We start from the raw sequence: 24518 nt of genomic DNA on the forward strand, positions 1-24518 counted from the left end.
TCAATGCAAAGGAAGAGGGCAATACCATTTAGAATTTCTGTTACAGACCAGGAGCATCAGCAAGCAAGTAGCCTCTGCAGTAAACTGGGCAGAAATGTAACTTAAATAGGTTTTAGGCAAATAATCTGGAGAGGGATACACCCCCACTATTCATTCACTACACACAACTAAGCAGGAGAAGAAGCAGAGAAAAAGTGAAGGATAATACAGTCGCAATTCTTTAACAGACGTTAAAAATGCAGAATTCTGGAGTGCATAAATGGGTTAATGAATAGAAGTCAAAGGAAATTATTCCAATGCTGCATCAAAGTAAAACAGTTAATGGGCTAAACTGAAAATACATCAGATTCAGTGGTGTCACAATTATCCTCATGAAATAATTGATGGTTGAATGTTTAAGTTGCTTACACTATTCCTAGATTTTATGACCCTTTAAACACCCAAAACTTCTCTCTCTGTGTGTATATAGTTATATATATAGCTAAGAATTTGAAGCATATAATCTACAGATGAAAACTCATGGAAAGCAATGTATTTTTGCAGCAGGTAGTGCCGGAGATGGGCCGGAACATTAAAATGTGGTTGTAACTGGTATACATTTTTCTCGTTTAGGTCTTAGAAGAAATCTGCCAGAAAAATAACTGGGGACAACCTGTTTATCAGCTTCATTCTGCAATTGGCCAGGACCAAAGACAACTATTCCTATATAAAATCACTATTCCTGCCCTTGCCAGCCAGAATCCCACTATGTATGTAACTATTCCATTTTGTATGGTTTTTAATCAGTTTTTAAAATTTTCTATTTATTCAGCATCATTGCTAGAAACAACTACATAGACCACTATTTATATTAATTTTAGATTTGGAGAGGAAGGATAAAGTTCTACATTGAACAAAACATTAGATAGCTACTCATTCAGTATGCACTATCCATCCTGTCTACTGAATGAGGCAAGAGTCCTGTGGAAAAAATAGTATATGATCAGGTAATTAAAGGCTGTATCAGAGCATTTGTATAAGGGAGACAAATTAAAGTTGCACAGGCAACCTTAAAAATTAGGAAATGCCAGAATTAGGTGCTTGACTTTTCAACCTTAATAATGTTTTTTAAATAGTTTTTGCCAGGTAATTTCTGAGGATTTTTAAAAAGCAAACTGAATAAACAGAAAATCCATCAAGTGGCATCATAGTGATACCCACATGGTTCATCAGCAGGTTTGGAATCTTTAGACCCACCTCACAGACTTCTGTCACCTGAGCTAATAGCAGTAGTGGGCTGTTATGCTCTACATGAACCAGCACTAGAGGAGGATTTATCACACACACTGCTAGTGGGTTTCACAGGTATTTGCTGACCCCAGAGGAATGGTGAGACTCAGGAACCTTGGATTCTATTCCCCAGTCTGGAGGGGAATGTTCTGTAGAGGGCTCAAACTTTTCTGCCTATTCTCCTCAAGCTTGACTGTTTCTGCCTTATCCCCTCCAACTTGCCCCTGTCCAAGTTCAACTCTTCCCCACCCTAGCTACTCATCCCAGTCTCCTTATCTACCCAGTCCCAGTCTCCACTCCCCAGGCTTCTCATACCAGTCCCAGGCCTCTTGCCCAGCTAGCTGTAGTCTTCCTCCTCCCAGGCTCAATCTCCCCTGAGTTCCTTTTCCCCAGACTTTTGTCCAGCCAGTCTCAGGGCCTGAGGTGACAGAGACAGATTAGCTGAGGGGTGAGGAGGGAGGGAGGTCTGCAGGTTTTGCATCTGTTGTTCTGGCAGGAGCTGGTGCCACTCTGAGTAGGTGTGTCCTGGTCTGTGAGGAGTTTGTGTCTGATCCTTAGAATACAAAAAACAGCTAATGTTTTATTTCTGATTCATAGACATCCCTTCACACCTCCTAAGCTTAGTGCATATGTTGATGAAGCCAAGACCTATGCTGCAGAATATACTCTTCAGACCCTGGGCATTCCCACAGAGGGAGCGGAGACTCCTGCTACAGCTCCTGCTTTTCCAGGTATGTGAAGGTCTGTACTGAGATGCTCTTCTGAAGATATATTTTTGTTAGCTACTTAATTACATATAGCAGGATTGCAGGCGTGTTCAGATTCAAATCTACTGAATGGAAATGCACATATTGTCTATCTGTCTACATATCCGTGCATCCATTCCTGTCCCTTATTTGTGGAGAACACAATATAATACGCTGGGTTATGATAGTTTGCTGGCATAAGAATGCATGTTTTCAAATGATGTACTATGACTCCACTGTAGGATCAAGTGAGAGGGGATGGGAGGAGAAAACTTGTTTAAAAAAGTATTGGAGATGGGCTTGAGCTATAAACTATAATCTACATCAGAACTTCCTCAAAGTTGGGAGTGTTTTGGAGCTACAGTTTTGATTTGACCCACAAGAGAAATGAGGGCAGTCACTAAATTTAGGTCCTAATCCAAATTTTCCCAAAATTCAAAAGCATTAGGACTTATTATTCCTGTCTGGGGGCCCATCTCTGATAAATAGCTTTAATAACTAGCGAAAATGGCTCAGAAAATTGTGGAAAATGTCAGACAGAAACACAAATCCAATTTATAGACACTGCATTTGCACTGTTCTCCACTGTGAATGTAGTTCTGACATCCTGGGAATGCCTTGAGCCAAACTGCACACAAAGCATGCATTAATCATACTACTGAATTTTTTGCAGTGTCTTGAGGACAGATTCAATAATTTTTATATATATATATATATATATATATATATATCCAGATTCCTGCCACAGAAGTCCACAAAAGCCACAGAAAAATCAATTTGTCTGGGTTTGTGAAGGCTTCCGCAGTTTGTAAGCCAAATGGACTTTTTATTGAATCCAGTCCCCACTTACTGCTTAATTATAATATCTCCCTTTCTTTCACCCACCCTTTTTATTTGTCTTGGAAACTTGACAAATACACGTACATTAACTTTTCAGCCTGCAACACATTTGACTTGCCGTTATATTTCCATAATTTTCTGAATACTAAGTTAGGCATGTGGGGATAAATCTTGCTTTCAAATGTGCGTGCCTTCAGAGGAGCATGAAGTATCACTCGTGAACAAAGATTCTTAGTCAATGATGGCTGAAAGCCTGCAGATCCCAGTCCACGTTCATTTATTCGCTTTACTTCTGGCATGGATATGGACTTCTCTTCTCATTCATGTGATTCAATTGTGTTCACAGTGAATGGAGTGGGAGTTGATACGGACATAATCAGTACACACATATATATTAAAGCGGAGCAAAAAATTGGAATTTCTGTCCCACTTTTTTCTGTCCTCAATCAGGTCAAAAAGTTGAAAAATCAGCATTTTTTATTAAATAAAAACTTAGAAAAATTTCAGTTCAGAAATGAATGTTTGGGCAACTTTGATCAAAAACAAAAAATTTCAACACTCTCAAATTTAAATATTTCCTTTTGGTTTGTTGAACTGACCAAAAATACTTCATTTTGAGCGAGTTCAAGATTAAATTGTATTTCCTTATTTTGGTGCATTGCCTCATGGGAATTGTCGTTCTGATTGCCTGATCCTCTCCACTGTCCCCTATAGGCTAGGCTCCCTGGTGTGCCTACATTTTCCATGATACACCACACCCTTTGGTCAGAGGGGAAACAATGCTGCATCATGGGAGATTATGGACTGCAGTTTAATATTGACTTAATTCTAAACAAAAGGTTTTGTGTCAGTTCAACAAATGAAAATATTTTGATTCTGGTTTAATCAACCCAAAATGAAATATTATGGTGGTTCAGTTTTCTTGATAAAATATCAAAAAAATTCAGCAAACTCAAAAGTTTTACACAGAACATATCAATTTTTGGAAACTGTATTTTCTGTTGAAAAATCATTCAGATGGAAAATTCTCTGTACCAGACCTCTCAATAGCCCTGGCTTTTGCAAGACTGTCCCCCTTTGAACCCCAAAACCCCTGTCCTGGCTGAAGTAGCTACTGTCCTATGGGACTGGCTGGGCTCAGCTATCTGCTCCAGGCTTTGTAACTTAGCCCCTGGTGCATGGGGTTGCAACACTGCTCACATGGGGCCCAGCCCTCCCAATAGTCTTGCTGCTCTTGAACTCCGCCCCAGGGGCCACATGCAAGTCCTCTCCACAGCCTCCCACCTAACCCCAGGATCAGTACCTGAACCCCTCCCTGGAACCCCCCGTTCCTGGGACCACCCGCTTTAGCCCATCCCACTTGAGCCACTTGACATGCTGTGGAGGTGTGCTATATAGCCATATGAAGCGTAATTTCCACTATTGTCCCAAGTTTATGTATTGGAAATATCTCTCTTCTCTACATGATATTACTTATACACACACACACATTTTGAGAGGAGACTGTGGTAGTGAATAAGCATGATTGAATGGTAGTATGCAATTCCATCATTTATACAGATTTCTGCTCATGAAACCTGACCGGGAACATCCTTGTGCTACAGATATCTGTCTTGTCCTCCATATGCCAAGTGTGAAGTAGAGTATATAGGCCTATAGTAACATCCTTAGTTTAGAGATAACCAAATACTGGGGAAAAATCATTCAGTGAATAACAGGGTGGGGGAAAAGTTGGGAAATGATGTGTTCTACAGATTCTTTTTGAAAACTTTGCTAACTAGCTATACCAAAATTGTCACTATCCAATATGACTATAAAGTAGAGAAAATTATCATTTATAACAACATCTGATAAACACAGACATCAGAACAAGTAAGTATATTTAATCTGACAAATATACTGTTACCATTGACAATGAAATCTCCACCTGTTTATGTAATCGTGTAGACGAAAGGATGGTTATCAGCTATATCATGCTCTGCAGGTACATTTGCATCAAAATGCATTTTTGTGTCTGTTTTTCATTGCAGGATACACCATTGCTAATCCAGCTGCTACTGTACCAGTTACACAACTAAAACAAGCAGTGACGCTGGGACAAGATTTAGCACCTTACGCAACGTATGAAGCCTACCCTGCCTTTGCAGTAGCTACTCGTAGTGATGGTTATGGAACGTTTTGAGAGACTGTTTTGTTTTTTTTTAAATCAACGTTTTCTTTTAATCAAGTGCGGCAAGAGGCTAGCTCAGTCTGATAATTATTGTGACCTCATGATTTTAAACTAATCTATTGTCCAAACTTAGATTTAGTGATAGTTTTATACTTCTAGATTGATAGTTTTACAATGGAACATATACCAAAACAAATTTTAAAAATCAATTTTTCGCACTGGAAAAAAAACAACAACAAATTACCTTGGCCCAGGAAAAAGTTCTTAAAGGTTCTCAGGTATATATTACTGTGTGTGTTTACAAACAATAATCCATGCCGAACACAGAAATATTCCCAATTATGTAGCGACTTTAGAGCTTGAAAAGCAGTTAGACATCTCAGATGAGCTAGCTATGTTATCATACCCATATTCGTGGTGCATAGCAAGACTTAAAAGCATAAAGGGGGGCAGTTAAGCACCCAACTCCCACAATTTTTTTAAGTCTCCCCCTAATTCCTCAGGGGCGCAAGTGGGCTATAGACAGTGGGGAGAGGAGCAAAAAGGAGTTAGAACAGAATCCTCTTTGCAGGTTGCCGAGTGGTAGTGTTGCACCTCAACCACTACTGTATGACATGAATGGTCGGTGGGATCACTGTCCTTCCCCTTGAGAAACACAGAAAACCTCTCACCCCATTCTACAAAACAATTCACTTCCTCCGCATAACAAAGCTCCGATGCTATCCCCAGCCGAGCCCGTGTTCGCTGGCTACCACCCCAGTCCAGTACCTAATTGCCTGGCTCTCTCCAACTAGCTACATCATGTCGCATTCTCTGTTTTCCTTTCTTCCTCTCAGCTGTGTGTATGGATAGGAGGGGCTTTTTGTGTCCTTGGATACCTCTTTTGTACTTGTACCTCATTCACATAAGCCAATGGGGAGTTGATTCTCTGCCTGCTCATCCATAATAAGCGTAATGAGTTAGATGTGCCCTGACCATGCCTAACTTTCATGAGCCTATGTTGGCCCATGTGCACCTCCACCCACCTAGAAAATCCTCCTATATCCTAGGTCAAGCAGACAATGTGTGAAATTTAAGGCAACCCTGTGTGCACAGAGGTCCTGCACACAACTTTGCTTCCTTTGAAAATCATATATGAGCCTATCTTCCATATAAACACTAGATTAGAGACATTAAATGCTCGTTTAGGTATCTAAAATGTTTTGACAACTCTGGCCAATATATCAAAGGCCAGGTTGAAACTGACAGCAAAAGCTGGTTTTCACACATTTAGCAGAAAAATCTGATGTGCTTATTTATGTGCATTTCAAAGCTGATTTGATGTTTAACGTAGTGGATAGGTTTCAGTCACTGGAGTTTTCTCTATCCTCTTGTAGTGCTCAGGTCTGTATAGAAGAAGGCAAAATCTCAACAAAATAATGTAGTATTTTCAGTTCCCATCCCTTTGCCCTAGAGAGTAAATAATTTAGAAAAGCATCCCGTAACTACTTATGGTGAAATCCAAAAAAGGGCTTGTTTATCTGGCTGATTTTCAGTTAAACCAGCCCATGAGAATTCAGAAGTGAGATTTAATAATCATGCTTGCTAAACCTCTCTGAAGGTCACTGTCCTTCTAGCGCAAGTCATCTCTTTGGGACAAATTCACCGCAGGTGTAAAAAACTTCGTGGAATTACACCCTCTTACACTAGCAGTTAATTACCTATTGTCCCTGAGAGCATTGTCCTCTACTATAAAAATTATACCAATGGAAATTTAAAGCCATGTAAAATGTAAGAAAATGGAACTTTGGAGAAAGCTGTGTGTTCATCAACAGTTTAGCATGACGCTGAAGCCATGTCAAAGTTGCATTATAATTTAAACCAATAGAATTTTTTACGGTCTTTTGGCCAAAATCCAGTGAAGTATCAATTTAATAACTGAAATATCATCTGTTGCAGTCTATAGCCGGCCCTTGACTAATTAATTGAACAATATGTTTTCCCATTATATTTATTAGTCTTGTAACAAGTATGGCAAGGGTTTGTGCAGTGCCTGGTCTTATTACAATTTCTGAGGGTTGCAAGTTGATGGTGATCTTTTGAACCTCCCAAAAGCCATTGTACATATGCCTTTCAAGTTTCTTAAAAATCAGCTGTTGAAACGATCTGATGTCTCCATTAGCCTGAGGAGCCAGAGTCTATAGGCTATAAAATGACATTATATCATACAGGCAAGCTTTGGTGATATTAAAATTCCCCTTTGATTTACAGCATGGGAGAATCATCCTTTCATTGCAATATCAGTCACCTCAGACCTACCCAGGAGTAACCATCTCCTCTCCAACAAGTGAAAAGACTGAGGTATAGCACACATCTTTTAATCACACCCAAATGTGGAGAGCTTCCAACTGTAAGATTCTGCATTCCAATTCCTGAGGGGACAATATGGCAGACTGGTCTTTCTGAGCACCTCAGAAAGCTTGCATTCTCCTTTCACATGATCTTTCTATGGGATGTAGAGCCTATAATGCATACTGTAGCCACACAGACCCTCCTAGTTTGTATCCCACTGTACCCCTATGGTACTCACTTCACTTTAAGCCTAGTGAGTCACACTAGTTATGAAATTATGTACTCAGAAAGCTGCAACATTTCTGAGAAGATAAGCCCAAAGGAGTTTGCTGAATATGAGACTTGATCTTTTTACTACTGTAAATATGCAAACGTTATAGAAAATGTAGGGCTCTTTGGTTCCAGACATATCACACAGAAGTGTACCTGAGGCATCAGATCTGGACCCACCTGTCCCAAAATTCAAGAGTGTCCATATATGGAGGTTTTGGTTTGCGCCCATTTTTAGTTAATAAAACTTGAGCTAAGACTAAACTATACTAAATTACAGAAGTTGCACCTAATTAACATCAATAATTTGCAATGCTTGAAATGAAATGAAATGAAATAATCAGCAAGAAAACACACTGCAGATTGTTTGTAGGGTGAGGTGCAAGAACCAGACACAATACAGTTGTGCAGCGGCAGACAATAGCAATCACACTGTACAACACACACTTGCTTTTCTAGACACAAAGTACTGCCTTGTAAGGTGCTCTGATGACAACTGACTTCACTCTAACAGGATGCTCTTGAGACAATGCTACAGTTTGCACATATAAGAGCAGAATCAGAAAGCTTAACCTATGGTCCTGGATTTCTAGGTTTTCCTTATTAGGTGAACTGTAAATGTTACTCTACGCATATGAAATCAAGAAAAATAAGTCCGCACCCAAATCTCTCTTCCTTGAAAAAATCATATATTTTATTGCACGATTAGGAGTATGAAGCAATTATAAGTTCAAAACTAGTAGAGTTCAAAATGCAGAGACAGACAGAGAGAGCGCAATAAGTTATTATTCAAAATAATTCAGTACTAGTCTCTTTTTAGTGACAAAATGTCATGCGTGTTAATAAATGGTTATTAAGGTCCCCATAGATAATAGTTTTAGTACAGAGAGAAAGGAAGCTTACAATATCTCAGTCTATATCTCAACGTTATCCATGAACACCTTCCATTATTAATGGAGAGGATTTACACTGTCAGCTTTTCATATTGTAGTCACCAATCATTTTTTTAATGCCACTATTTCAGCTACGCATCTTCTCCATCAAAGAGCAAAACAAGAACTTTCACCACCTTTCACCCTCTGACACACTGGTCACATGAGAGGCACTCAGTGCTAAAAAATTACCTGATCCTGCCTGCACCCAGTGTAGTTAAGAGTGTTGCCTTGATTTCAATGAGAAATGGATTAGGCCCCAAATTTGTAAACCAGTATATGTGAAACAACAACACTGTGAAAATTATTTTGCTTTTCTAAGTAGAGTTTTTAATATATATAAAGCTCTTCAAAGCACATTGGTATATGAAATACCGTTTACTAGACTAGTAACAGTTAAGTGTTTATATTTACTTTTTTCTCGTCTTTTTGTTGACTTACTTGTAGTAGTAATGGAACAAATGTATAAATTGTATAGTCTCTAATGCTATTAGTCTACCTATTCCTGCAGTGTTTTGCAACTTTGTTATAGAGAGACAGGGATCACTCTTCTAAATCCTAATCACTCTTTTAAATGTATATGCTCTATGGAATTTATATAGGAAACTTAAAGGGACACTGTCAAGATATTTGTAATCATTTTTAAAACTCTTGCTTTTTCTTTTTAGTTCATTATTCTCTGTAACCCACTGGAGGCTTGAGAGTAAACTATGTTTTTAACATTGGGCCTGCTACAGTGGCATTGAAACCCATTTGCCCTGGACTACAATGGGAGCAGAATCAGGCCTATTTCCTCTCCACCCATCACACCCATGCGCTGGTTTGGCATCATAAGATTGCTTATCCATGCTGTTTCCAGCTTCCAGGTTGTTTGTTCATTTTAAGGTTTAAAGCATTAGCTTTGGTAAGAAAAACAATAGTTTATATATATTTATGGTCTGATTCTGATTGCATTCGCACCAGATATACACCCATGTAGTTCCACTGAGTTCAATGGCATTATTCTTGATTTAGGCCAGCATGAAAAGAGAATCAAGCGCATTGGCTTTGCAAAGTTTGTAGGAAGGAGGACGGTTTTATCACTTAGAATGAGGAACCCTGCTTTTGGCAAGTCACTTAATGCCTTTGTGCTCACTTTCTTTATCTGTAAAACTTGCCTAATAAAACTGTCCTTTCCCCTTCTTCATAGATTAAATTCATTAATGTCTGTAAAGCACGTTAGTATCTTCAGATAGAGAGTGGTATCTAAGTGCAAAGTACTCATATATAAAAGGGGACACGAAATCATTTGGGGTTTACCCATCTTGGCAGTATCCCTTTAAGGATTTTTGGAAAACAAAAGGGAAATTACACTGTTTGTCAATTCTTTGGTGCCCCCTAGTCTCTAGAGTGTCATATTAATTTAGTTCATTGTATTGTCAAAAGCTTATTCATATGTCAGAGTCACTGAAACGAATTGGGCCCCAGTCCTGCTCTTCTTAGGTGAGGTAAAACTCTCATTAACTTCAGTGGATGTTTTGCCTGAATAAAAAGTGCAAGATCTGGCCACATTTGTGAAAGTTCAGTTCTTCTGTAACTGCTGGAGCTAGCGAGCTTATTTCTATTTATACACTTTAGACACTATCTCATTAACGTGATTTAAAAAAAACCATGGCATTCTCCTCTGCAATTGCTACAGAACTGTTTGCTTGCAGAGAATGACAGCACTGCATGGAAACCATTTAAGCCCAGCCATTGTACTCAGAGGTTTAAATAATTAATAGTACTGTTGGTGTTTTAGCTCAATTTTCTCTTGTACATATCCGTTTTAAATCATTTTTAGCAATGATACACTCGTGAAAATTGCAAGAACTAATGTACCCATACATCTACTATTAGTGAAAAAGGCTACTGTCAGTAAAAAATGTTTCTCCCTTTCATTTGTTAAATAACTATATACTTCTTTTTTTCCAACTATTTATATAAGGTAAGTTATAACAGGTGCCAAAGCAAAGAGACAGGAACAGTATTAAAAAGTGTGTGCATAAAGCACTTATTTTTGTACTTTTAGTACAATATTTGTATAGTGTTCTATACTGTGAAATGTAATAAAAATCATACCATCCATTTACTGGAAAGGCAATCATCTGTTTTGAAAAAATAAAATAAAATAAAATAAAATTGCCATCTAAGAATCAGGAATTCAAGGGAAATTGTAAATTGGATTAAATACTGTGAAGCAATTTTGTAATTCTAGGCTCATCACAGGGCATTAACTGGACTTTGAAATATCATTAAACTTTCTAAACTAACCTGAAAGTTTCTCTGTTGGAGTTTTTTTTGGGTTTTTTCGGTCAGTTGGCCGTAGCTTCATCTAAAGTCATTCTGTGTATAGTACGTAAAAACATCTCAATATGGAGTGATGTAAATATAGTGATGCCATACAATAAGTATGCAAATAAAAATATATTATTATTAAACTGTATCTTAAATCCAAAAACACCCTTAATCTTTGATTTGATGTCCCATTTATAATAAATAAGTGATCAGTGAAATTAAATTTAACTGTGCCACCTAGTGGAAAAAATAAACAGTTACATTTGCTTTTTAAAATTGTTACAATAGGAATAGTTCTATATGTTATTTAACAATGCTGTGTCCCATCAGATCACTCTCACCATACTCACAAAGGAGTACTAGTGATCTCTATGGGAGTGGCTCTGCAACAGTAAGCCCTGAGCCCTTTGCTGACTCTCACTCAGGACTAGATGTATAACATCTTCAATTTAAACGAGGATTTCAGAAGGACGTTCCATAAGGATATAATGCAATCAAGATCCAAAGGCCCGGTTATTTTCCTGGAATGGGAACTAAATGGCTTATTTAATTTTAAGGAAAACATGCAACTTCTAAACTGAATAGTTGGAAGTCTAAGGGGTTTGGAATCCAAGGTGGGTTCATGTGTATAAAACAGGCAGAAGAGCCTAGGTATTATTCTAAAAGCAAGCCAAAATGTAGCCTGCAACTTGCAAAAACCTCAGTATTAGTTTGGTTCCTCTCTCCTGCTTTAGGCTGAGCTAGAGCACACACAGCATAAGCAGTTGGGGGTTTACAGAGCTAACGCGTTTTCAAAGCAATCTGTGCCTCCTGTACAACTGCAGTCCACCAGGGTAGACAGTACTAAATTGTTTTGTACAGTCAAGGTCATTCCAATACTTCAGATAACAGCATTTGTTTGAAAGTTGGCCAGCCCTGAACTATTAGAAAAACGGCAGTTTTTCAAAAGCTCACTGCTTTTTTTTCCTTCATGGAATGTCTCACAAATCCAAATTCCCAAGCTTCATATAAAAAAACAATCCGGTTTGGCACATACTTGTAGGCCTTTGGTAAATGTAAAATCACAGATAAAATACAAGACAAATATTATAAATTCCATTAAATCTAAGAATTTGTAAATGGTATATATAAGATCTGAATCGGAGCTATAGGAAGGATGGGTTTGGGACTTTGGTTATATAAGCATTTAAAATTCTGGATTCTTCTCTGAATCTTTTCTAAACTACCTGTGCTTCTTAGGTCTGTAAAACTGAACAAGGAATCTTGCAAGAAGAAAATGTCTCATGATATTTCTAGTACTTTCAGAAAACCAGAATTTTACTCTTGTTCTCAATTGGATTACTGGACCTAGATTTAATAAAATTCCATGGAATGGATTAAGATAACTCAATATATGATATAAATATATTTAAAGGAACATATAGAAATACCACTAAGATATTACTCATAATGAAAGTAACCCCATAATTTATTATCAGTCTCTTGCCCTCCCTTTCACCCTATTTCAGCCAGGATTGAATCATTTCTTTAATTAGATTATAAACTCCTCAGTGCAAGGATCATCCATTTAATTTGTTTAGCAACGAGCCCAGCACTCTATGGGCATTGTCTAAAGAAAGGAGAGAGAGAGAGAGAGAGAAGGAATGCGCAGAAACTGAGAACAGAAAGAACACAGAGAGGCAAAGGAAAAAAGCAAGAAAGACAAGTTATAGCCAGTGTTCACAGTGACACCCTGGAAAAAAAGCTAGAGAAAGAGAGCACTGAGGTCTATTGGTTAAAAAGGCTTGTATCTGTAAGCTAAGAAACTGCTCCTTTTGTTCGTGGTTCCTCCTGCTTTCAGAGAAGCAGGACTTTGTACATTCCTTGTAAATAAACAAGATTGCATCAAAGAAAATACCAGACTCCATCAATTTCTTCTCCCACCTGGAACATCCCAGGGCACCAAACTGACTAGCCACTCACGTGAAGAAAAAAAAAAGGGGGGGATATTAAGACAAACCTTCTCTGGGACTGCTACAGCAGATGTCAATTGAAATTGGATTTCTGGCAATAGTTATCAGACCAAATTCCTGTTGGTGTAAATGGGTGTTCTCATTAAAGTCAGTGGAGCTGCATTCCTTTATATCAACACACAATTTGGCCCATAGAACACAAATGTATTCACTAACATCTGAAAAGTTGCAGTTTATTGATAATATATGTTTACAAAAGTTTCGGGTTTGTGTAATTTTCATTTCTCCTGCTCACACGGTGACTATCTCGAGTAAAATTATCCCAAATGTCAGTTACAGCGCTGACAAATGGAAACAGAGTCACTATCTAAAGATACCACCAGGCTATAAATGCATTTGGATGCAGCATGCTTAACCTTGGCACAGGCCGTGATTTCTGTGGGCTATAACAACCAGCTCTCAAAGGGTCTGGCCTGTGCAGTGAATTTCCCCTCAGACTCCCAAGGGAACAGGGCATTTGCTGGGTTGTCTAGCCCCCCATGCTAGACATAGGCATGACCGGTCTCAGCCCATTCACCATTAGCTTAGACCTGGCTCTGTCAGGGAATAAGGCACAAATGAAAAGTGCTAGCAGAGAAGTAAATGGAATGATCAGACATGACAAGAGGCAGCCTTTTGCTGGATAAGAGACTTCTGTAGGTTATACTTGTTGGAGGAGACAAAGAAATATATTTGGATGGTGCATCACATGGATGTTTTTTCCTTCTTGTTCCGCGAAGTGCAATCAGGCAGCATTGGTATCGGTACCAACAAGGACAAGAAGAAAGCAAAATGTCAGAAAAATGCCACTATATTGGCCAACTGCACAGCAGCAGTTTCCCAAGCACTAACCTTCTATTGAAGAAACACCCAAATCGATGTGTTGTTATGTTCAGGTACCGTGTAATATGGAGATATGTACAGCAACGAGAGGCCAGTCAGGATTCCTGAACAAGGAAGTGTAGCTCAGGGCAGATAAGGATACAAGATTCTGATTTGTGTCTAAGACATGACCCCACTCTGGTCCACAGTTTAAATCCCCATTCCACTGCAGAGCCCACAGGCTGAGAGACGAAAATAAAAGGTCAGTTGAGTGTTTAACAGGGGAAATGGTTTTGTTCCTGACATACATTCAAACACGAGTCCTTGAAAGGTGTGGGGCTGCATAGACCACAACGAGGTGAGGTAAGAGTATTCAAAGTAACAAGTGGGTGGTCAGCCAGAAGGGGGTGGTACAGGACCTCAGGCAGATGGTGAGGGGTCAGGAGTAAAAGGCCCCATCACCAGTTAGTTTAGATGCTGAGGTATTCCTTGGGACACCACTCCAATTTGCAAGCCCCAATTCCTTTCAAGAGGAAAAGACGAGGTGAAATGAGCAGTTTGGAGGAGACCATCTCATAGTTGCGTGGGAGGATATGGCCTATCTTCATAGCCAAAATTTGAATTGGTTGACTGGAAGGACAGGGTGAGTGGGTAGCCAGTTAACTCTTGCAGTAGATAAATTTAGTTCAGTCAAGTTTTCAAAACAAAATTTTGGCCAAAACCTTTAGCCATCATACCGTTTCAGTGAGTTCATTTTGGGGCAGTGGAGAAGGGTACACAGAAGAGGTGACAGTCAGCAATGATGCTCTTATTGGCAACCTGCTAGAATTGCCAGCTCTGGGACTTGTGTGAGCAGAAATTATAATGTAGTTTCCATTGAGCTTGTCTCAGAATAGAGACATGGAAATTATTCCTTAAAATGCCTGAATGTGTATATTTACATTTTTTCTGCTTTACATTAATTCTGAATTCTACCTGTTCCACTGGATTGGGCAGTAGTGTCCAGAGCTCCCCGTGCTAGAATAGGTAGCATTACAATTTGCTTTGTTCCAGCATTCTTCAATATCATTATTTATGGAAGTACTGAATCCTAATGATTAGAGAGAATTCAACATTCTGCTAACTATTTATATTATATAAAGCTCACTAGAAAGGTTCCCAAATCTGGGCAGATACTTAATCAGAAAAAAAACAACAGCCTAGGAAGAACTGAAGAATAGCCTTAAATACCCAGAAGCAATTTCTGAAGAATCTTAAGGACGTCAGCTGTATTCTGAGCTTTACTCCGTCAAGAAGAATTTGTTCTGCCAGTTCTATTATTCTAGCTCATTTACTTTACTAATTTTCTGCTCTACCTCATTTAACTCCACTTATTTCCTGCTTTCATTTCTTTTTAAAATCATGGCAAACACAGAACTCAGGTTTTTTTCTTCCTTCAGAAGGTTTCTTAGAGCTCTCAGTAACTGCCATTCACTTTGTTTTCTCACCTGACTAGATGATACATCAAGCAACAGTCAGATTTTCTTCATGAATACCAGTGACTGAAATTCAAAAACCCAAAGAAGACCAGAGAAATAATACTTTCCTAAATTAAAGCAATATGCTCATGTTGGATGGTAAGATGCAGCTGAAAATCATATTAGTTCTCTGAAATAGAACAAACATGGAGAATTGAAACCTTCAGAGAAGATTGAAGACCTGGAAAACCTGAAGATGGTCACGCATACATCGGTTCATTGGACAGAAGGTGCCAAAGATTGGGACTATGTTGGGACTGTTCTTATCCTCTGATGCTGTCAGAGCTTTCCTGGGAGGATCTGTGACACCTTTGAGGTGGTGAAGCAAAAACAAACCTTTCCTGTGGGATCCCATATTTGGAGCTAGGCAGATGTTAGGCAGGAATAGAATTTTTCTATTTCACTAAGACATTGAAAATAAGTCAGATTACCTACTAAAATCTCCTTTAGAAGGAGCTCTGCCTCAATTATAGCATATTATATATTATATAGCACTTACAAAGACAGTTAGTTTCAGTGGAGTATTTGTGCCTACAAAGCTGGAAGGCAGGGACCAATTTCCTTCCCCTTTCTACAGGGCCACCAAGACTCACGTCCAGGAGGTCCCAGCAATATAACTTCTGTCCCCCTAACTTCACATTCCCAGTATTGCCAGCAGGGAAATCCAGTCAACTTGGTAGTAATTCACGAAACAACAAAGATATTGCTCAAGGACCTGGTTAATCCCCTCTGCTTTCCCATTATTGCATGGGTGATAAACAGACAAGAGTTGGGATTATGTGCCCAGAAGACTTAGAAACTGCTGCCAGAAATGGTAGATGAAGTGACAGCCTCTGTCTGACATGATGGCCATTGGCAATCGGTAGTAATGAAAAATGTCCCCCAGGAAAAGACAGGCAGTCTTTGGAGTGGTAGGATGGTGGGACATGGGATAAAGTGTACCATTTTGGCAAAAAGGTCCACCATCAATAAAATCATTGTATGCCCTTGAGAGCACGGCAGCTCCACAATAAAGTCCATAGATATGGTGGGCCATGGCTGAGGTGGAGTGGGCAGGGGCTGGAGAAGACCAAGAAGCCGTGAGCTTGGGCATTTGGTGCAGAGGTCACAGATTTTATACATTGCTTCACAGAGGTATGCAGGCCTGGCCACAAGAAGGTCCTTGAGACCAAGTTCCAATTCTTGAAATAACTGAAGTGGCCAGCAAGAGGGGTAACATGGCAGAGCTTGAGGACCTGAAGCCAGGACTGTCCATCTGGGACACAGACATAGTCCTTGTAATAGAATGCCATCTTGTAGTCTGAACTCAACAACAGTTCCAGCATCACCCATGGTCTGGCAGGTTTGAGTGGCAAAGGAGACAGGGGGTAACAGGGAATAGATGGAAGACATCAGGTTGTTCCCTACTGTCTCAGAAACAAAGCTGGACACCTTTGTTGATCATGGAGGGAATTTTCCTACCAGACTCATGGTATTCATCTTTTCAGAGCAGGGCATCGGCCTGTCCATTTCTGGCCCCCAGGCAATAGGTGACCACAAAAATCGAACCAGGCAAAGAAGAGGGACCAGTGGATCTGATGTTGATTAAGAGTCTCGCTGTCCAGAGGTATTCCAGGTTTTTGTGATCTATCAGACTCTGGAAGGAGTACCTATCTCCCTCCAGTAAATGACTCCATTCTTCAAATACTGCTTTGATGACTAGCAGTTCTTTGACCCATATTTCATAGTTTTTCTCTTCCTTAGTTAGTTTACAGGAGTAGAAATCTCAGGGGTACAGCTGATCATAAGGGTCCACTGGTTGGGACAAGACCAGCCCTAGCACAAAGTTGGACATGTCCGCCTCTACTGTAAATAGTTTTGTGGCATCTAGATGGATCAGGACATGTACCATGGTGAAAGTCTCTTTTTGTTGACTGAAGGCAGCTTGTGCCCCTGGGGGCCAGATGAACTGAGTTCCATTGCACAGAAGGGCAATCATAGGGGTAATTAAGCTAGAAAAGCCTTAATAAATTGCCTGTAAAAACTGGTGAACCCTAGGAATTGCTTTAACTCATGGACACCCTTGGGTGCAGCCCAGACAGATATGGCGGCGACCTTGCACATCTCCATGGTCAGTCGTCTGGGCGAGATAACATACCCAATGAATTAAATAGCATCCTGGTCAAACTTGCACTTTTCTGGCTTTGCATAAAGATGGTGTTGATGGAGCCTCTCTTGGATACTGTGGACAAGATATTCATGAAGGGTCTGTTTTCAGAAAAAAATGAAAATCCACTCCAACAATTGCTTTTTTTGTACTCACACTGACTTGCATACATATATGTATTTTTTTTCATCCCTACAGTCTGAGACTACAACCTTCAGATCCACAGCAGAGATTTCTTCCATTTCAGCTAGAGGAGTAACGGGTTCTTTCAGTGTAGGGAGGAGCTTTTAGGGGGAAAATGTGGATGTTGTCCAGATTGATGAAAATCACCTTTTCCTTTATTGGTGGACTTCACCTCATGGTGCTACAACTGCACTCAGATCTCTAGACATTTCCTCCCTTTGTACACTGCACTCCAAGAGCTAAAACAGCCCCCATCATACCAGCTCCTTCACCCACTCCCCTCCACCACTTCTTCCCCTGGCAGGGACTGCACTGGGAGAGAAGGGAACTAGCAGAAAATTGGTGTGGCGGGTGTGGGGGGGAGGGACAGTTTAAGAAGACAAAAGAGGGAATGTGCTTGGTGGGGCTTCACACCATTAGCCCCTCATGACTGCAGTAAATGCTTATCTCCACAAAGAGGCATGTATGCATTTAACCTGCATTAACTCAGAAGTAAATTATGCATGTAAACTGCCAGAGATGAAATAATAATGCCTAAACGAATGAGAAGCAGCCACTTGCACAGAGGATTAGAGCACATTGCAGTGGATCACAGACATGTCCTTAATCAGGCAGAGCAACAGCATAGGAATTCGTCAGGCTAGTAATGATGTGTTTTGTTCATGTTAAGTACCAAAGTTCCTTCTTATTGCTGACATGTGACATGAAAATATTTTAACACTATACCAGACTATTACTAGGCAGATCTTTATCCATACCTTTGCTAGCAACTATGAGTAAACTTTCCATTTACTTTCATAGGCTTTGGATCAGGCTCAAATTTATAGCATATCTTAATGGTAAATAACAAAGATTAATGATAACCCTAGAAAGATAAAGGTTGTTTAAGTTATGAATGCAAAACACGTTATCAGCTAAAACTAGCACTTTTCTCCAAAATAATGTAACATTTCAGTGGACTCTTAAGCATAACAGGGGTCATATCAGGCTACAAGAGTATTTCTTTGACAGTTTCGTTTTTAAAGATTGTAAAGATTTAAAGATTTTAAAGATTTCTAGGGCTGTCGATTAATCGCAGTTAATTCAAGCGATTAACTCAAAAAAATTAATCGTGATAAAAAATTAATCGCAATTAATCGCACTGTTAAACAATAGAATACTAATTGAAATGTATTAAATATTTTTGGATGTTTTTCTACATTTTCAAATATATTGATTTCTATTACAACACACAATACAAAGTGTACAATCCTCACTTTATATTATTATTTTTTATTACAAATATTTGCACCGTAAAAATGATAAAAGAAATAGCATTTTTCAATTCACCTCATACAAGTACTGTAGTGCAATCTCTTTATTGTGAAAGTGCAACTTACAAAAGTAGTTTTTTTGTTACATAACTGCACTCATAAATAAAACAATGTAAAACTTTAGAGCCTACAAGTCCACTCGGTCCTACTTCTTGTTCAGCCAATTGCTTAGACAAACAAGTTTGTTTACATTTACGGGAGATACTGCTGCCTGCTTCTTATTTACAATGTGATCTAACAGTGAGAACAGGCGGTCACATGGCACTTTTGTAGCTGGCATTGCAAGGTATTTTCGTGCCAGATATGCTAAATATTCGTATGCCCCTTCATGGTTGGGCCACCATTCCAGAGGAAATGCTTCCATGCAGATGATGCTCATTAAAAAAATAATGCTTTAATAAAATTTGTGACTGAACTCTTTGGGGGAGAATGGTATATCTCCTGTTCGGTTTTTCCCCCATTTTGCCATATATTTCATGTTATTGCAGTCTTCAATGATGACCCAGCACATAATCATTTCAAGAACATTTTCATTGCAGATTTTACAAAATGCAAAGAAGGTACCAATTTCTAAAAATAGCTACAGCACTCAACCCAAGATTTAAGAATCTGAAGTGCCTTCCAAAATCTCAGAGGGAGGAGGTGTGGAGCACGCTTTCAGAAGTCTTAAAAGAGCAACACTCAGATGTGAAAACTACAGAACCCGAACCACCAAAAAAGAAAATCAACCTTCTGCTGGCGGCATCTGACTCAGATGATGAAAATGAACATGCGTCGGTCCACTCTGCTTTGGATCGTTATTGAGCAGAACCCATCACCAGCATGGACGCATGTCCTCTGGAATGGTGGTTGAAGCATGAAGAGACATATGAATCGTTAGCACATCTGGCACATAAATATCTTGTGACGCCGGCTACAACAGTGCCACATGAATGCCTGTTCTCACTTTCAGGTGACATTGTAAACAAGAAGTGGGCAGTGTTATCTCCTACAAATTGTAACCAAACTTGTTTGTCTGAGCAATTGGCTGAAGTAGGACTGAGTGGACTTGTAGGCTCTAAAGTTGTACATTGTTTTACTTTTGAATGCAGTTATTTTTTGTACATAATTCTACATTTGTAAGTTCAACTTTCATGATAAAGAGATTGTACTACAGTATTTGTATGAGGTGAAGTGAAAAATACTATTTCTTTTGTTTTTTTATAGTACAAATATATGTAATCAAAAATAAAGTGAGCACTGTACACTTTGTATTCTATGTTGCAATTGAAATCAATATATTTGAAAATGTAGAAAACATCCAAAAATATTTAAATAAATAGTATTCTATTATTGTTTAACAGCACGATTAATCACATGATTAATCGCAATTAATTTTTTTAATCGCTTGAAAGCCCTAATTATTTCATGTCCTATAATGAAAAGTGGAACTCTAGATTGCTGACACAAATGTGTGTTTTTAAAGGACAGAAATTTTAGATGCAGTGTTGTAGCCATATTGCTCCCAGGATACTAGAAAGATAAGGTGGGTGAGGTAATATCTTTTTCTGGACCAACTTCTGTTGGTGAGGAAAACAAGCTTTCGAGCTTACACAGAGTTCTTCTTCAGGTCAACTTTAGGGAAAGATAGAAGCATCTATAAACTAATAACAGGTTTCAGAGTAACAGCTGTGTTAGTCTGTATTCGCAAAAAGAAAAGGAGGACTTGTGGCACCTTAGAGACTAACCAGTTTATTTGAGCATAAGCTTTCGTGAGCTACAGCTCACTTCATCGGATGCATACTGTGGAAACTGCAGAAGACATTATATACACAGAGACCATGAAACAATACCTCCTCTCATCCCACTCTCCTGCTGGTAATAGCTTATCTAAAGTGATCACTCTCCTTACAATGTGTATGATAATCAAGTTGGGCCATTTCCAGCACAAATCCAGGTTTTCTCATCCTCCACCCCCCCACACACAAACTCACTCTCCTGCTGGTAATAGCCCATCCAAAGTGACCACTCTCTTTACAATGTGTATGATAATCAAGGTGGGCCATTTCCAGCACAAATCCAGGTTTTCTCACCCCCCACCCTTCCCTTTCCAAAAACCACACACACAAACTCACTCTCCTGCTGGTAATAGCCCATCCAAAGTGACCACTCTCCTTACAATGTATATGATAATCAAGTTGGGCCATTTCCAGCACAAATCCAGAGTGAGTTTGTGTGTGGGGGGGGGGAGGCGAGAAAACCTGGATTTGTGCTGGAAATGGCCCACCTTGATTATCATGCACATTGTAGGGAGAGTGGTCACCTTGGATAAGCTATTACCAGCAGGAGAGTGAGTTTGTGTGTGTGTGTTTTGGGGGGGACGGGGACCTGAATTTGTGCTGGAAATGGCCCACCTTGATTTTCATACACATTGTAAGGAGAGTGGTCACTTTGGATAAGCTATTACCAGCAGGAGAGTGAGTTTGTGTGTGTGGTTTTTGGAAAGGGAAGGGTGGGGGGTGAGAAAACCTGGATTTGTGCTGGAAATGGCCCACCTTGATTATCATACACATTGTAAAGAGAGTGGTCACTTTGGATGGGCTATTACCAGCAGGAGAGTGAGTTTGTGTGTGGGGGGCGGAGGGTGAGAAAACCTGGATTTGTGCTGGAAATGGCCCAACTTGATTATCATACACATTGTAAGGAGAGTGATCACTTTAGATAAGCTATTACCAGCAGGAGAGTGGGATGAGAGGAGGTATTGTTTCATGGTCTCTGTGTATATAATGTCTTCTGCAGTTTCCACAGTATGCATCCGATGAAGTGAGCTGTAGCTCACGAAAGCTTATGCTCAAATAAACTGGTTAGTCTCTAAGGTGCCACAAGTACTCCTTTTCTTTTTATAAACTAATAGTTCTAAGTCTGAAGATCTGACACATTAGGTAACCATTCTCATTGAATTTGACGTACATCAATTTATTTAGTAAAAAGAAAAGGAGGACTTGTGGCACCTTAGAGACTAACCAATTAGTCTCTAAGGTGCCACAAGTCCTCCTTTTCTTTTTGCGAATACAGACTAACACGGCTGTTACTCTGAAATTTATTTAGTGACAGCCTTGTTTTTGTGTAGAACAACACTGTCACCCACTGGCTGGTGAAATTAATGACAGTTCAGTGTTTTGAATAGTCCCCGTGATATCTCTCAGAGTCAATATTCTATTGAAGTTACTGTGCTAAACTGGATTTTAGAACCAGGTAATGTGAAGGCTACATGACAATTTTTTGTTGGCATAGTTATGTCAGTCATGGGTATAATGAGGTAAGATTTGTAACCAACAAACCCATGCTGACAAAAGCTCCTACCCAGATGCAGATATACCAGTGAAACTGTTGTTTTGCTGGTATCGTTTATTTAGCTCAAGGAGGGCTGGAATAAGCTATACTGGCAAAACCACTGGGAGAACTTAAATGGTATAGTTATACCAGAAACACATTTCTGGCGTAGACCAGGCCTGACAGCCCATGCTCTCTTCTCTACTAAAAATCTTCATTCATTATTGAGACTTAGTAGGGGTTATAATTGATTCACTATGTGCTAATCACAGAGACATAACTCTTCATGCATAAACTATCATCCACAATGCAGTTCTTTTGCCACATGAGAACTGAGATCATAGAATCATAGAAGAATCAGAGAAGATTAGGGTTGGAAGAGACCTCAGGAGGTCATCTGTAAAACCAGGACCAACCCCAGCTAAATCATCGCAGCCAAGGATTTGTCAAGCCGGGCCTTAAAAACCTCTAAGGATGGAGATTCCACCACCTCCCTAGGTAACCCACCCTCCTACTATCCAACCTAGACCTACCCACTGCAACTTGAGACTATTGCTCCTTGTTCTGTCATCTGCCACCACTGAGAACAGCCGAGCTCCATCCTCTTTGGAACCCCCCTTCAGGTAGTTGAAGGCTGCTATCAAATCCCCCCTCACTCTTCTCTTCTGCAGACTAAATAAGCCCAGTTCCCTCAGCCTCTCCTCATAAGTCGTGTGCCCCAACCCCCTATTCATTTTCGTTGCCCTCCGCTGGACTCTTTCCAATTTGTCCACATCCTTTCTATAGCATGGGGCCCAAAATTGGACACAGTACTCCAGATGTGGCCTCGCCAGTGCCGAATAGAGGGGAATAATCACTTCCCTCGATCTGCTCACAATGCTCCTACTAATGCAGCCCAATATGCCGTTAGCCTTCTTGGCAGCAAGGTCACAGCTTCTCATTCACTGTAATCCCCAGGCCCTTTTCCGCAGAACTGCTGCTTAGCCAGTCAGTCCCCAGCCTATAACGGTGCATGGGATTCTTCCATCCTAAGTGCAGGACTCTGCACTTGTCCTTGTTGAACCTCATCAGATTTCTTTTGGCCCAATCCTCCAATTTGTCTAGGTCACTCTGGACCCTATTCCTACCCTCCAGTGTATCTACTTCTCCCCGCCCCAGTTTAGTGTCATCCGCGAACTTGCTGAGAGTGCAATCCATCCCTTCATCCAGATCATTAATAAAGATGTTGAAAAAAACCTCACCTCAGGACCGACCCCTGGTGCACTCCACTTGATGCCGGCTGCCAACTAGACATGGAGCCATTGATCACTACCCATTGAGCCCAACAATCTAGCCAGCTTTCTATCCACCTTATAGTCCATTCATCCAATCCATTTTTCTTTAACTTTCTGGCAGAAATACTGTGGGAGACCGTATCAAAAGCTTTGCTAAAGTCAAGATATATCACGTCCACCACTTTCCCCATATTCACAGAGCCAGTTATCTCATCATAGAAGGCAGTCAGTTTGGTCAGGCATGACTGCCCTTGGTGAATCCCTGTTGACTGTTCCTGATCACCTTCCTCTCCTCCAAGTGTTTCAAAATGGATTTCTTGAAGATCTGCTCCATAATTTTTCCAGGGACTGAGGTGAGGCGGACTGGTCTCTAGTTCCCTGTGTTCTCCTTCTTCCCTTTTTTAAAGACGGGCACTATATTTGCCTTTTTCCAATTGTCCGAGACCTCCCCCAATTGCCACGAGTTTTCAAAGATAATGGCTCCACAATCACACCAGCCAAATCCCTCAGCACCCTCAGATGCAGTGCATCTGGCCCCATGGACTTGTGCATGTCCAGCTTTTCTAAATAGTCCCTAACCTGTTCTTTCACCAATGAGGGCCGCTCACCTCCTCCCTATACTGTGCTGGCCATTGCAGCAGTCTCGGAGCTGACTTTGTCTGTGAAGACCAAGGCAAAAAAAAGCATTGAGTATTTCACCTTTTTTCCACATTATCTGTCACTAGGTTGCCTCCCCCATTCAGTAAGGATCCCACACTTTCCCTGACCATCTTCTTGTTGCTAATATACCTGTAGAAACCCTTCACATAACTTGCTAGCTGCAACTCCAATTGTGCTTTGACCTTCCTGATTACACCCCTGCACACTCGAGCAATATTTTTATACTCCTCCCTCATCATCTGTCCAAATCTCCACTTCTTGTAAGCTTCCTTTTTGTGTTTAAGCCCACCGAAGGTTTCTCTGTTAAGCCAAGCTGGTCACCTGCCATATTTGCTATTCTTTCTGCACATCGGGATGGTTTGTTTCTGCAGCCTCAATACTTCTTCTTTAAAATACAGCCAGCTCTCCTGGACTCCTTTCCCACCT

The 24518-nt window shown here is 40.0% G+C and overlaps 1 protein-coding gene across 3 annotated transcripts in view; it reads left to right on the forward strand.

The window, feature by feature from the left end:
* The window catches only part of A1CF (APOBEC1 complementation factor), a 49834-nt gene extending 38986 nt beyond the window's left edge, over positions 1–10848 (forward strand). For all 3 annotated transcript variants that reach the window (XM_074959006.1, XM_074959008.1, XM_074959007.1), the window contains exons 10-12: positions 613–749; positions 1867–2000; positions 4886–10848. In XM_074959006.1, coding sequence (XP_074815107.1) covers positions 613–749; positions 1867–2000; positions 4886–5037 — 423 coding nt within the window. In that variant the 3' untranslated portion in view covers positions 5038–10848. The remainder of the gene's footprint in view (positions 1–612; positions 750–1866; positions 2001–4885) is intronic.
* Positions 10849–24518: the final 13670 nt, after the last annotated feature.

Source organism: Natator depressus, chromosome 7 (assembly GCF_965152275.1).
Source record: "Natator depressus isolate rNatDep1 chromosome 7, rNatDep2.hap1, whole genome shotgun sequence".
NCBI classification, from domain to species: Eukaryota; Metazoa; Chordata; order Testudines; family Cheloniidae; genus Natator; species Natator depressus.